Raw genomic sequence first — 14,461 nt, forward strand, 5'->3', positions numbered from 1 at the left:
AGCTTCATAGAGTGCTTCAGCTTCAATTCATTTGGGAAATACAGGGTACATTTATCATTTATATAAGTTAATGATCAAATCTTTGAGAAGTCAAATATATCATGTAATTTCTCTTCAAGGTAATAATATAACATTTTACCTTGGTAATGCTATTCTTCTCAATATCAATTATGTAATTCAGAATACAATCATACACCAGAATCTATATAGTCATTTTCAAAGATCACTTAGTCAAAATATACTTCTTGTGAGAAATGGATTATTTAGTAAAAAAGTCTACAAAACAGATGGCATTTTTGTTTAAACATATATATCCACAGAAAAGGATATAAAAATATTTATAGAAGTTATTTTTTATGATGGGCCAGAACAGTGACTGTTTTTGTTCTTTTCTTTATAGTTGTATGCCTGTGTTTTCTCTGTCTTCTGAACCGAGCCTAGAAAATACAGCGTAATTATTAAAAAAAAAAAAAGTTATTGTCATTAAAAAAAAAAAAAACTACCTCCGTCAAGTCTTCAGAATACTCTTTTCTAAATAACTATATTGCTATGACTGATAGCAGAGGTGCCATGGGACAATGCTATGTCACCAAAACTATGTTTGTGAAACTCCTGGTACAGGGTCTCCCAAAATACTGTATTTTTCATCAGATATCTGAAACAACATCAGATATTTCTTGAGGTTATTTTGACTAGTATTTTAAGGAACAATTTAAGAAAAAAATCTTATTTGAGAAGTCCCCGGCATAATGAAATCCTGATCTAACAATCAACTTCAGAAAGTTTAGTGTACACTTCATGCTTACAAATGATTTTTCAAGACTTTCAGTTCCATTCTGCTTTATACTTTTAACTTATTTGACGATAACATAATTGGATTTATCCTAAATATTTTGCAAAAGTCTTCTTACTAGAGGGTAGGGAGAGAGGAGTTAAAAAGGTTGGTTAGAATGAGATGAAGTTAGCTCAGTTATAAAACTGTGTTACTCATGCTAAAAATTATTGGCAGGGACATCTGAGTCAATAAAATTTAATGAACAACATATACAACAATCACAACTTTCCTTATTAATTCCTAGGTAATTCCAAATTCATGAACGAACAATGATTGTCTTGCAGCTTAATTCAATTTAAATCTTTACTGGAAACTATTCTGGTGCCCTTGGATAATGAAACACAATAATAAAGAAAGTCCCTGCTCAGAAAGTTTATGAAGTAATGAGGCAAGTCTACCACATATAAAATACTTGAAGTCTGCTGGATGATTGTTCATTTTTTGCATAAACTCAGATTCAGAGAGAAGAATTTACTGGGGGGTTCAGCTACCTCCAGATACTCCAAAGGAATCCCCATGAAATTTTAAAGGGAGAAAGTAGCAGAAAATAATAGCTTTTCATGGATTCCCTAATTACTATTACCTCAAAAAAACCTGAGAATTGAATTGGGCACCTAACAAGACCACATTTCAGGTAAAATTCAAATCTATTTTTGAACTCCTGATTAGCATAATGACAGTATTTGTTTAAAATGAAAAGTGTGTTTAGTAACCCTTAACTTTGAAAGCTAACCTAGACAACTTCTTTTCTAATTTACAACTTAGATCAGGAAAACTAGAACAGTGACATCAGAATTAGTTATGAATTTTTATTTCACTGAAACATCACAGATATTAAATATTTATTTAGGGAACAGAAATACAGGATCAACAAGGTATTAGAACTATATTAAACACATACACAAAATCTGTACAAAGTTTATTAACCTCCATGCAATAGGATTTAGAGTCATGCTACTCACACACACCACAACACAATGTCTATTAATCTCAATGTAATGTATAAACTTCAGGTCACCAAACGGGTGGCAAACTAATACTGGAATTTCATTTATTCTGGGCAGTTATGCTTAAAACTGTAAAACAGATCAAGAAGCTGGATATTCCAAAGTGCTCTGGGATCCTAATTCTCTTATTTCATATCACCTTCAAAACATACAGACAGTGATCCTGGAACTACAGCAGGGTCGTGACTATGTTTCTTACATATAAATGCAAGATGACAAGATAACACATAAATGAAAAGAGTGTTTTTAGAGTTGACCTACTACTACAAATTGATCATGGACAACGTACAACAAATAAGCCCTGAATGAAAATGTAGTTTTAAACCATCAATAACAAACTGATAGTTTCTACTATTAAGTACAAACCAAGGAGAAAACTGAATTAAAAGGACTGTAATAGTGGTGGTGCAAAAAGCTCAAGATATAAAGGTATGTAAGATATGATGGCAAATATGAGATAGAGACTTCTCACAGATGGCTACTTAGCTTCATGAGTAATTTCATTTGTATCATGTATGAACTGAAATTAATGACAAACAATAAATCATCACAAAGTTCTAAACTCTGATCCACAGAAAAGCAACATAATTCTAATAAGCTAAACATAAATGGCAAATAGAATAGCAATATGCCCAGAGAATTATAGTTTGGTGAGCTCAAGTACATCAGGTGAAAGCCTGTGGATTAAAGAAATTCTGAATTTCAAACTATGGCCCAATCTCCTGTTTTTGTTGGGCCTATGAACTAAGAATTGATTTTACAGATAATAATTTGCAATCAATTTGATGATAGAGAATACTAACTTTGAATCCTAATTAAAAGAAATCTTACAGCCTCCCTCCAAGGTATTCCAATCTTTTAATTAGTAGATCTGTATTAAAAAAATTTGTACTCATTATATTTTTAATTTCCTCAATGAAAAATTTGCAGAAATTTGTTTTCTCTTGTTGCACATCTCTATGACATCCTTGATTTGTGTTTTAGCCCACGAAGCCTAAAATATTTTATCTAGACCTCTGAAGAAAAAGTCTGCCAACCCTTGTATTACAATATTAATTTGAATAATGGGGAATGGGCTTTTAGGAAACCAAATGACCAAACTATTTGAACTTAGATCTGAGTGTAGTGTGGGAATCAGAAAGTAGATCTGATGGACAAAGGTTAAGTTTAATTTGAAACTAAAAGATGGTTACCCCAAAAAGACTGCAAATACCAGAGGTCTCAGGTGCAAATCATTAAAAAATCATATGGATAGTGAGGAAGATTTTTGATCACACACTGGTCTTTTCAACCATACTTGCACACATTAGTATTTAGCAAAATTGACTTACCAAAAGTAACATATTTTTATAGAATGAAGTACAAGGAGCTTTAAGTAACATAATCATAGTCCTGTGTACAACTGATAAAAGCTACTGAGGAGTTATGGCTCAGCAAAGAAAAATTAAATTCAAGGTGTCTAGATACAGAGCAGAATGAATCCCAAAGTAGCATTTTGATGTTGGAAGTATTTAAGGAAAACACTGGAAATCCATCTGTCAGGACTATAACTAAGATGGTTCTTTCACTGTTCGGAGAATTGGACTACAGAACCTCTAAGGAGATTTTCAATTTTACATTTCTAAGAAATATTTAGAAAATCAAGACTAAAACCCAGAAGACAGCAGGTGTTGTTGCTCTGGACAAACTGTAACCTTAGAATGAAGCAATCTAGTGGTCATAATATACAGACACTAGATTTTTTTTTAAGGGGGTGGGAACTTTAAGGTCTCAAATATTAAAAACTTTTAAAAATTATATTTAAAAAATCATTTAAAATCTCAGCCTTAGTGTTCTTAAGAGACAATATTAATTCCAAGGTAATAATATTTTAAATCTGCTGTTGTTAATATGTTAAGAAAAAAGAAAAAGAAGAAGACAGCAGGAGGGGAAGAATGAAGGGGAGTAAGTCGGAGGGGGAGACGAACCATGAGAGACGATGGACTCTGAAAAACAAACTGAGGGTTCTGGGTGGGGGGGGATGGGTTAGCCTGGTGATGGGTATTAAAGAGGGCACATTCTGCGTGGAGCACTGGGTGTTACGCACAAACAATGAATCATGGAACACTACATCAAGAACTAATGATGTAATGTATGGTGATTAACATAACAAAAAATTTTTAAAAATCTGCTGTTGTTAATAAAAGTGCTGATAAGATCTAATAAATAAAATTGTATTAAATCCTAAGTCAATATTCTGCTTCTATCAGTGGTCTGCTTGTACAAGTAGATACTCATTCTTTCATTTTACAAATATTTATATATTGAAAAATATAAGCATCATGTGCTCAGCAGAATATTAGGAGCAGACATTAGGAGAAGACATACTGAGCAAAAATACACATGGTTTGTGCTTTTATTTGGTTTATATACATTCTAGTGATCTTATGGCTTTTAAGTACTTTAAATAACAAATAGATCCATTCTTTTGCATCAGATATCTAAAATACCTTTTATAGGATCCATATAACAGAAGAGTTAACTCAATTCGAAACCAAAAGGCTGTGTTCTTATACCTCCTCTATAGCTGACCTTTTATGTGATCTTGGATTAATTTCTCCATTTTTCAAGTTTTTCATGCGTGTGGGTGATACGGATTCTTAGAATAACAATAAAATTCACTGCAGTTCAAAAATTCTGATTCAAACTTCTCACCTTGATTATTTCCACCAACTGATCCACACCACTGTCCCCTGGAAATATTGGTTGTCCTAGCAACAGCTCAGCCAACACACAGCCTGCAGACCATACATCTGTAAAGAAAACAAGAGTTACTAATGCCTGTAGCCCAAGTTGCATTGAAAACTACTTGTATACATTTCCTAATTTTACTTTGATCACAGAGCAAATATCACAAGCAAGAAACTGTACAACCCAAAACTGAGGGAAGAAAGTCATCAAATTATCCCTAAAGTGTTAAACTTACCAAAGAAGAAACAAGGCCAATAAGAAAATTCCAACAAAGGGTTAAGTCCATTTAATTATCAAATATCAGGTGTTCAAATCTTCAACAACCAAGACAGGGGATTATAGCACCAAAACATAGGGCATGATTATCTAATCATACCTTAAAATAAGTCAAAGTGATAAAACCTCTGTACATTGGCAGTCCTTACAAAACAGGCACAAAGGTTCAATCTCTAAACATAGAGTTTTAAGCCAATGCAAATTCTTTTTTTTAAATTTTATTTTGATTATGTTATGTTAGTCACCATTCATTATATCATTAATTTTTGATGTAGTGTTCCATGATTCATTGTTTGCATATAACACCCAGTGCTCCATTTAATACGTGCCCTCCTTAATACCCATCACAGGGCTAACACATGCCCCCACCCGCCTCCCCTCTAAAACCCTCAGTTTGTTTCTCAGAGTCCATAGTCTCTCATGGTTCATCTCCCCCTCCAGTTCCCCCCCTTCATTTTTCCCTTCCTACTATCTTTTTTTTTTTTTAACATATAATGTATTATTTGTTTCAGAGGTACAGGTCTGTGATTTATCAGTCTTACACAATTCACAGCACTCAACATAGCACATACCCTCCCCAATGTCTATCACCCAACCACCCCAACCCTCCCATCCCCCACCACTCCAGCAACCCTCAGTTTTGTTTCCTGAGATTAAGAATTCCTCATATCAGTGAGATCATATGATACTTGCCTTTCTCTAATTGACTTATTTCACTTAGCATAATACCCTCTAGTTTCCGACCACGTCATTGCAAATGGCAAGACACACACCAATTTATCTTCCAATGATCTATGTGTCTCTTTTTGTACCAGTACCATACTGTCTTGATGATTACAACTGTGTAATAGAGCTTGAAGTCCGGAATTGTGATGCCACCAGCTTTGCTTTTCTTTTTCAATATTCCTCTGGCTATTCGGGGTCTTTTCTGGTTCCATACAAATTTTAGGATTATTTGTTCCATTTCTTTGAAAAAAGTGGATGGTATTTTGATAGAGATTGCATTAAATGTGTACACTGCTCTAGGTAACATTGACATCTTCACAATATTTATCTTCCAATCCATGAGCATGGAATGTTTTTCCATTTCTTTGTGTCTTCCTCAATTTCTTTCATGAGTATTCTATAGTTTTCTGAGTATAGATTCTTTGCCTCTTCGGTTAGATTTACTCCTAGGTATCTTATGGTTTTGGGTGCAATTGTAAATGGGATCGACTCCTTAATTTCTCTTTCTTCTGTCCTGTTGTTGGTGTATAGAAATGCCACTGATTTCTGTGCGTTGATTTTATATCCTGCCACTTTACTGAATTCCTGTATGAGTTCTAGCAGTTTTGGGGTGGAGTCTTTTGGGTTTTCCACCTAAAGTATCATATCATCTGCAAAGAGTGAGAGTTTGACTTGTTTGTTGATTCAGATGCCTTTTATTTCTTTTTGTTGTCTGACTGCTGTGGCTAGGACTTCTAGTACTATGATGAATAGCAGTGGTGACAGTGGACATCCCTGTCGTGTTCCTGACTGTAGGGGAAAAGCTCTTAGTTTTTCCCTACTGAGAATGATATTCGCTGTGGGTTTTTCATAGATGGCTTTTATGATATTGAGGTATGTACCCTCTATCCCTACACTGTGAAGAGTTTTAATCAAGAAAGGATGCTGTACTTTGTCAAATGCTTTTTCTGCAATGCAAATTCTGATAAAAAAATTTAAGCCTTAAATGGTTGGCTTTTGTGTTGTAATATGATTGATGGAGAAATGTATTATATAAATATATTATCATTTTTAAATGCAAAGACAGAGGAATAAATTTTATTTCACAAATCCAAAAGAATAGAAAAGGAAGGAAAACTTTCAAACTCATTCTATGAGGCCAGCATTATCCTGATACCAAAACCACATAAAGACTACAATAAAAAAGAGAACTACAGGACAAGATCCCTGATGAACATGGATATAAAAATTCTCAATGAAATACTAGTAAACTGAATCCAACAATACATTAAAAAAATAATTCACCACATTCAAGTGAGATTTATTCCTGGGTTGCAAGTATGGTTCAATATTCACAAATTAATCAACTTGATACACTACATTAGTAAAAGAAAGGATAAGAACCATATGATCATTTCAATAGATGCAGCAAAAGTATGTGGCAATATGTAACATCCATTCATGATAAAAACTCTCAATAAAGTAGGTTTAGAGGGATCATACCTCACACAATATAGGCCCTATACGAAAAACCCACAGCTTTTCCCCTATGTTGAAGAACAAGACAGGGATATCCACTCTCACCACCGGTATTTAACATAGCACTGGAAGTCCTAGCCATAGCAATCAGACAACAAAAAGAAATAAAAGGCATCCACATTGGCAAGGAAGAACTAAAACTTTAATTATTTGCAGATGACATGATACTCTATATAGAAAACCTGAAAGATTCCACTAAAAAGTGCTAGAACTGATGAAGTGAATTCAGTAAACTCACAGGATAAAAAAAATCAATGTACCACAATCTGTTGCATTTTTATGCACCAATAATGAAGGAGCAGAAAGAGAAATTAAGGAACCAGTCCCATTTACAATTGCTCTAAAAACCAGAAGGATAAAACTAACTAAAGATGTAAAAGATCTGAAGCCCAAAAACTGTAAAACACTGAGGAAAGAAACTGAAGATGACACAAAGAAAAGGAAAAACATCCCATGCTCATGGATCAGAAGAACAAATACTGGTGAAATGTCCATACTACCCAAATCAACATTTAATGCAATCCCTATCAAAATACCACCAGCATTTTTCACAGAGCCAGAACAAATAATCCTAAAACTTGTAGGGACCACAAAAGACCCCAAAGAGCCAAAGCAAACTTGAAAAAGAAAAGCAAAGCTAAAGACATCACAATTCCGACTTTAAGTTATATTACAAAGCTGTAGTGATCAAAACAGTATGGTACTGCCACAAAAATAGACACATAAATCAACAGAACAAAAAACCCAGAAATGAACCCACAACTATATGGTTAATTATCCTCGACAAAGCAGGAAAGAATATCCAACGAGAAAAAAACGGTCTCTTCAACAAATGCTGTTGGGAAAACTAGAGAGCAACATGCAGAAGTATGAAACTGGATTTTCTTACATCAAACACAAAAATAAATTCTAAATGGATTAAAGATCTAAATGTGAGACCTGAAACCATAAAAATCCTAGAGAAGAACATAGGTAGTGTAAAATTAAAACATTTTAAGAAAAAAACAAAACAAAATAACTCATTTTTAAGTCAAAGTGGAAACCTCAATCCTCAGAGTAAACTTTTAAAATAATTTAATTAGTAAGTTTTAATAATTTATAAATAAATTTAATTAATTAAAAAATAATCTAAAGTATACAATCCTGGCTTACCCAAGATAGTCCTGGTTTAGATTTATTATCCTGGGATAATCACTAATAACATCCTCTTTCTCTTTAAAAGTATTACCAAATAAGTTAAATTATATGGCCAATCTATTTATAGCCCACCATTAAGACTTTCTGCAAGGAAAAAGCTAATTTGCAGTTTCTGGATGCCTGAGATTCCTGGGTTTTGTATGAACCAACAATCAAGAGCTTTAGAAGATGAGCATAAACCTTTGCTGGGCTTTCTCATCTACCAGTCAGAAAGGAGGATAATGGTGAATGGCATGGGGTCAACAGATAATTTAAGAGGTCTGATGTGGTGAGATGCACTATCAAGAGGGATTAGAAATCCCTGCTCCAGTGACTAACTTTTTACTGACAGAAGAAAATAATGACAAAAAATTATTTAAGAAATTCAAGTTGATTTTGTCCAGTTCCAAGCAATGATAACCAAGACACCTATTTTGCAAACACTGACCAAAAAGAGCCCTCCTTGATATACTAGGTAATTGCTAAATGAAGCAAATATCAAAACCTGCTAAGAAAACTTTACTTCTCTCAAAGCCAAGTAATACTAACTCTTAAGATGGAAGTGGAAAAGATATATATATTCATTAACATAAAGGCTTTATTTTGATCTAAGTTTAAAAATAGCCTTGGGCGCCTGGGTGGCTCAGTTGGTTAAGCGACTGCCTTCGGCTCAGGTCATGATCCTGGAGTCCCTGGATCGGGTCCCACATCGGGCTCCCCGCTCAGCGGGGAAGTCTGCTTCTCCCTCTGACCCTCCCCCCTCTCATGTGCTCTCTCTCTCTCATTCTCTCTGTCTCAAATAAATAAAATCTTAAAAAAAATAAAAAAAGCCTTTACCTACCCAATTAGAAGGAAGGTAATATGTACTCATTTCTTTATAATAGAGAATAATTCATCTCAGAATACAAGGCTGGAAAAACTGCAGGGAAATAATTAAATTTTCATTAAAAAACCATGGGAAATACTTTCTTAGCCTGGATTAGGTACAAATATGGGAGACAAGGAGTAAACCATTAAGGAATACTATTGTTTAGTAGTTGCCACAGACTAATAATCCTAAAATCAGGTGGCAACCATACCAGTGGTCCCCAATGTTAACTCAGGCAAACTACCAAAATCAAGGTATTTATCATTCACTTTCTGGGAGATATCAAAATCTTTTCTGTTCATACTAAATGGGACAAATGAATGATATTCTCCAAATAGACTAAAACAGGAGGTATAATAAAATAAGCACTTTGGTCCACTGACTTATCTGGTTATCTGGGGATTTCAACCAAAATAGTGTTCTGCTTCATACTTAACTCTAATTCCTGGTAAAAGTGATCTTTCAAGACCATTTAGTTTAACATATTTAATTCACAAATAAGGAAATTAAGGCACAATAAAGATCAGGGACTTGCCCAAAGTAAAGGTACTGAATAGCAGAGCTAGGCCTGGAACCCAATTTCAATTCCCAATCAAGACACCACTATCTTGAATAAATGCCTCATTGTCAGAGAATAACTAACTGCTTCTTCAAGGGTCTATAAACTCAATTCTTCGTCCTGAAGAAGCCATTTGTTCTCTGCCATTTCTCAGTAAGACAATATAATCAGAGCCATCAGCCTGAGCTCTGGTTTATCCAAATAGGACAATAATCTACTCAGAACTAGCTACTCTTTCATTTCAAACATCACTGTTAAAAATATTTCTAAAATGTATCTGCATTAGTACACTTCTAAATACTTTTGTTTCTGTCTGTCTATAAATCATCCAGAGTCATGAGAGGAAATATCCAGGTCTAAAAAGGGAGGTCAAATCCAGGCTTATTAAGGGTTCAAAAGACCAACGTTGAATCAGTGGCATATGGTGAGTCCTAAGCCTAGAAAGTCAGAATCTGGCATTAGCCATACAAAGGAGGTCACTGGAAATCAGGCACTCATAATATCCAGAGAAGTGATTCCTAATAGAGAAAATGGACTAAAATGCCCATCTTTTGCTAGATGATTCCAAAGAACTGCTAAGGCACATGGACATTTATAGAAGTAATGCACTCTTAAGCAGGTCACGAGTTTTTTTATACATGCCTTATTAATGTGTCAGATGATATGGTCATGACTTTTTTAAAAGAAGCAAACTGCAGTTATTTTAGGTGACCCTGGCACAACTCATCCCAATATCGGGCATGCAGATGATCAGTATCATATACTTGAATAAAATATAAAGCAGCTGAAAAATCCAATGATATTTCCAAATATAAAGGGCTGAAATTTGCTCTTGCGGAGAGTCAACAAATAGCATGAAATGAATACCAACTTCCATTTCTATAGTACTTTCACTAATATTTTATTTAATCTTCACAGCCACTCAGAAAGGTAGGTAGAACTATTAGCAATCTCCACTTCATAGCTTAGCTAAGTAGTAACAAACCTAGAACTCAAATCTAGTTCTACTCCAACCAAAATACCCTTTTTGCTATTTCTCATTTGTCCCTTAACATAGGCCATGTAACAGCCATGATGAAACTTTCAGCATTACACACACACACACGAGATTATACCCTCTATCTTCCAGTGAAGCAGGTCTCAAAGTATGCTCTGCAGAGCTCTGGGCCTCCTGGACCTTTTTAGAGGTCCTAACGGGTAAAACTATTCTCATAAGAATACTAAGATATTATCTACTTTTTTCACTGTGTTGATATTTGCACTAATGGTGCAAAAGAAATGATGGGTAAAACTGTGGGTCCCTTGGCACAAATCAAATTGCTCTTTGGCATTTTGTCCTTTAGGCAAAATAAAAATGGTAATGCGTTTCTGTTTAGAGGCCTGTGTTCATATCAGATAATTTCCACTTGTATTAAAAGACAAAAACTGTCCACATTCTGGTTTTTCTTAGTGTTCTGTAACCATGGTTGTTCTTTCTGGTTGGTTGGTTTGGTATTTGCATGCTCTTGTTTCTGTTTTTGGACTAAAGGATTCTTTTCAGAAACAGTAAATAACAATAAAATAATTCTGACCTCCACCTGTACACCTAGCCTAAGGTTGCTCCTCCATTCTTAGCTTTACTATTCATGCGCAGCTGATAGTACTATGTTCACTTCTGTTAGTGGGCTAAAATGGGGTAAAAGAGGAGGTCATTGAAGACTGAAGCAAATCATCCCTATTCAATTTGTGTTATCACTAAAGATCTTTTGTGAAGACTTCTACAGAATCAGTGGGTTTAGCCACTGATTTTTGTTGTTTTTTATGACGTGACTTAAAAGTAAATAACCAACTGGGACAGCATAGTAGAAATGTCAACAACATGGCCATCCTATCATTTTCATCATCAATGTCAAGGATGCAAATTCTCCAACTAGTGATCAAGCTCAGAAGTTAGTACTTCAGGAGAATTAAAATTTTAAAAAAGAAAAGATACACTTAGGATTTATTTGAAATTTTAAGTTAAAAACAAATGTAATCATAGTGGAACCATGCAATTATAAAGGAATAGCTTTATTATTCTCCCAAAAAATCCCAGAAACCTTAATATAAAATAGTAAATATCCTTAAATTCTGAAAGTTGACATTTAAAATACTCTACACATTTTTGCACATGAGTCTTTAAGGAGAAACAGACTTTAGGTCATTCCTATTTTTATAGTTAAGTGAAAGTAAATGTTAGTAATACCAAATTACTAAAAATAAGATGTAATAAATAATTACAAGCCATTATATTCATATTCAGTACTTACCTATACTAGAGGTATAATCAGTGGCTCCAAAGATCAACTCTGGTGCCCTATAGTACCGAGAACAGATATACGAAACATTGGGTTCTCCTCGGACCAGCTGCTTTGCACTAACAAAAAAAAATAAAAAGCGTAAGTTTTTTAAACTAAGTGTAAACCTTAAAAGAACTTAAACTACCATTGACAACATTGAACATTTATCTAAGATTCACACAATTAAATCACACAACATGCAAAAAAGAAAAATATGAACCATAACTACCTGACAAAAGAAACTTAAAATTTTAATGTAATAGTAATTAAAACAAACAAACAAACAGTAGCTTTTAAAGAATGCATTTGTCAACTCTCACCTAAGGGCAAAGAGACAGAAAGTCATAAAAGGACAAACGCTGAACTTCTTGTTATCCTCTGTTCCTTGAATACTACCTCTCAAATATAAAGAAGGAAGGGCAGGAAAAGTAGGAAGTACCTCCACCCACCAAAAAGCATAGTAACGGATTGTAAGAATGAATACTTCTTACCCGAGTTTTTTTTTTTTTTTTAACAGAAACTGATTTATAATTTGACTTTATAGTTGATTTATAATTTGACTTCTGCATCAGAGTAAATATCCCAAGGCTTACCCAATCTACTTTCTTTTTCCACTATGTTGGTCACTTTATTAACTGTCTAAATATTCATTACCCAATAATAAGATAGGTCCTCCCCTGTAGGTCAGAGATGATTCACAGCCTCTGAATTCTAACTGTGCTGTGGTAAATTTAGTTACATGTTCTCTAATCCAACTTTTCTTCAAAATACTTTGTGGCATGTATTTTAAACATTAAAGTAAGTTAAAATTTGTTTCTTTTGACATGTCTCTCAAGATAATTTAAAGATACACTGAAATAAACTCCTGTAGAAGCTAACTACTTTGGCATATGAGGACAGCAAAGATAAATACAGGCAATAAACACAAACAACAAAATCAAAACAGTAAGAACATAAGTAACAAGGAAAGGGAAAATTTTGAGGTAAAGGTATAGGAAATCAGAGCAGAGACAAATAAAGTAGTCACAAAGGTTTCAAAGTTTGGGCTTTCTTTTCTTCCATTTATTTCTGGTCAATGATAACCCTTACCTTAACCTGTTCTTCCCTCATTACAAGTTTTGAACAGGGGAGGCAGTTTATTTTTTAACCTTCTCCCCAAGTACTGACACATAGCACCACTTTCATAAATTAATAAATATCAATCCTTGATTTTTGGCTGCAGGAATATTAAGATACCTTTTCAGCTTAACTGATAAAATCTTTCTACTTTATAAAGGGTTTTTTGTATTAACAAGACAGATTGCAATTATATAGTCAGAAAATTCACTGTAAGATAAAGAAGGTAATATTGGAAACTCTGCATCCTGTAGATTTCCTCAATACTTGATGAAGCTACTTTCTTTCTCTTTAGATGAGGCTGGAAGTTACTTCCCATCCTTTGAAGGATGAAAGCATTCAATATAATGACCACAGATAGTTCTGAGAAAGCCCAGCTAGTCCTTCAGCTACTTCTAGGCCTGATTTCATCCAGTAAAAAAAAAAAAATCACTAGAAGAGAGTAATACTGTTTTGTTCAAATCACCACCAACCTGGCACTAAGAATCTAAACTGTATCTAAAAAAATAAAAATACAAAAAATAAAGTGTATCTAAAACTCTGCTAGCCCAAACTAACTGTTAAAAACAAACAAAAAGGGGCGCCTGGGTGGCTCAGTTGGTTGAGTGACTGCCTTCGGCTCAGGTCATGATCCTGGAGTCCTAGGATCGAGTCCCGCATTGGGCTCCCTGCTCAGCGGGGAGTCTGCTTCTCCCTCTGACCCTTCCCCCTCTCATGTGCGCACTCTCTCTCTTTCTCGCTCTCTCAAATAAATAAAATCTTAAAAAAAAAAACAAAAAAGGCAGCTTTGTTATTAATCGGAGCTATTAAAAATGACCTATTACCATAGAAGTAAAATCCCCATTCTAAATATATTAGAACAAAGCGATTTCTATGTCCCAATAAAATGGTCCATAGCAGCAGTGTTTCGACACTATGGTGAGAACAGAAACTCCACTAAACTTGATGTCTCACTGTCTTTTTACAGTTCATATTAGTCAGTCATTGTCAGTGGGGAATATACCCCATAACAATAAAACTCATCTGATTTTAGCAGTATGTGCACTTTGTTTCAAGCATCAGATAAGAGTTTTGAATTTAATATCCTTCACCTTTTCTTATAGTTGAAGGAAGAGTTACAGCCTGCAAAATGAGCTGAATCCTACAACAGGTGTCTGAGATCACTTAACTGTAAAAAGGGGATGGTCTGAAGGAGCACTCCATTAGACTAAGAATTGATTCTGAGAGAGCAGATGTGCTTGTTTTTCTGACACGCTTAAGAGACAGCATATGGAAAATATATCTTATAATAAACCTAAAATTTAAACTGTGGGTTGATATAAAGTATTACAA

General features: G+C 34.3%; 1 protein-coding gene across 2 annotated transcripts in view; it reads right to left on the reverse strand.

The window, feature by feature from the left end:
• The window catches only part of GSK3B (glycogen synthase kinase 3 beta), a 205,993-nt gene that overhangs the window by 62,267 nt on the left and 129,265 nt on the right, over nt 1-14,461 (reverse strand). For both annotated transcript variants that reach the window (XM_028110546.2, XM_028110545.2), the window contains exons 6-7: nt 11,984-12,090; nt 4,537-4,634 (exon numbers count right to left, since the gene is read on the reverse strand). In XM_028110546.2, the coding sequence (XP_027966347.1) occupies nt 4,537-4,634; nt 11,984-12,090 (205 nt within the window). The remainder of the gene's footprint in view (nt 1-4,536; nt 4,635-11,983; nt 12,091-14,461) is intronic.

The sequence above is a fragment of the Eumetopias jubatus genome, unplaced genomic scaffold, assembly GCF_037043125.1.
Source record: "Eumetopias jubatus isolate StellerSeaLion01/CBP00866 unplaced genomic scaffold, mEumJub1_p1.0 scaffold_1, whole genome shotgun sequence".
Lineage (NCBI taxonomy): Eukaryota > Metazoa > Chordata > Mammalia > Carnivora > Otariidae > Eumetopias > Eumetopias jubatus.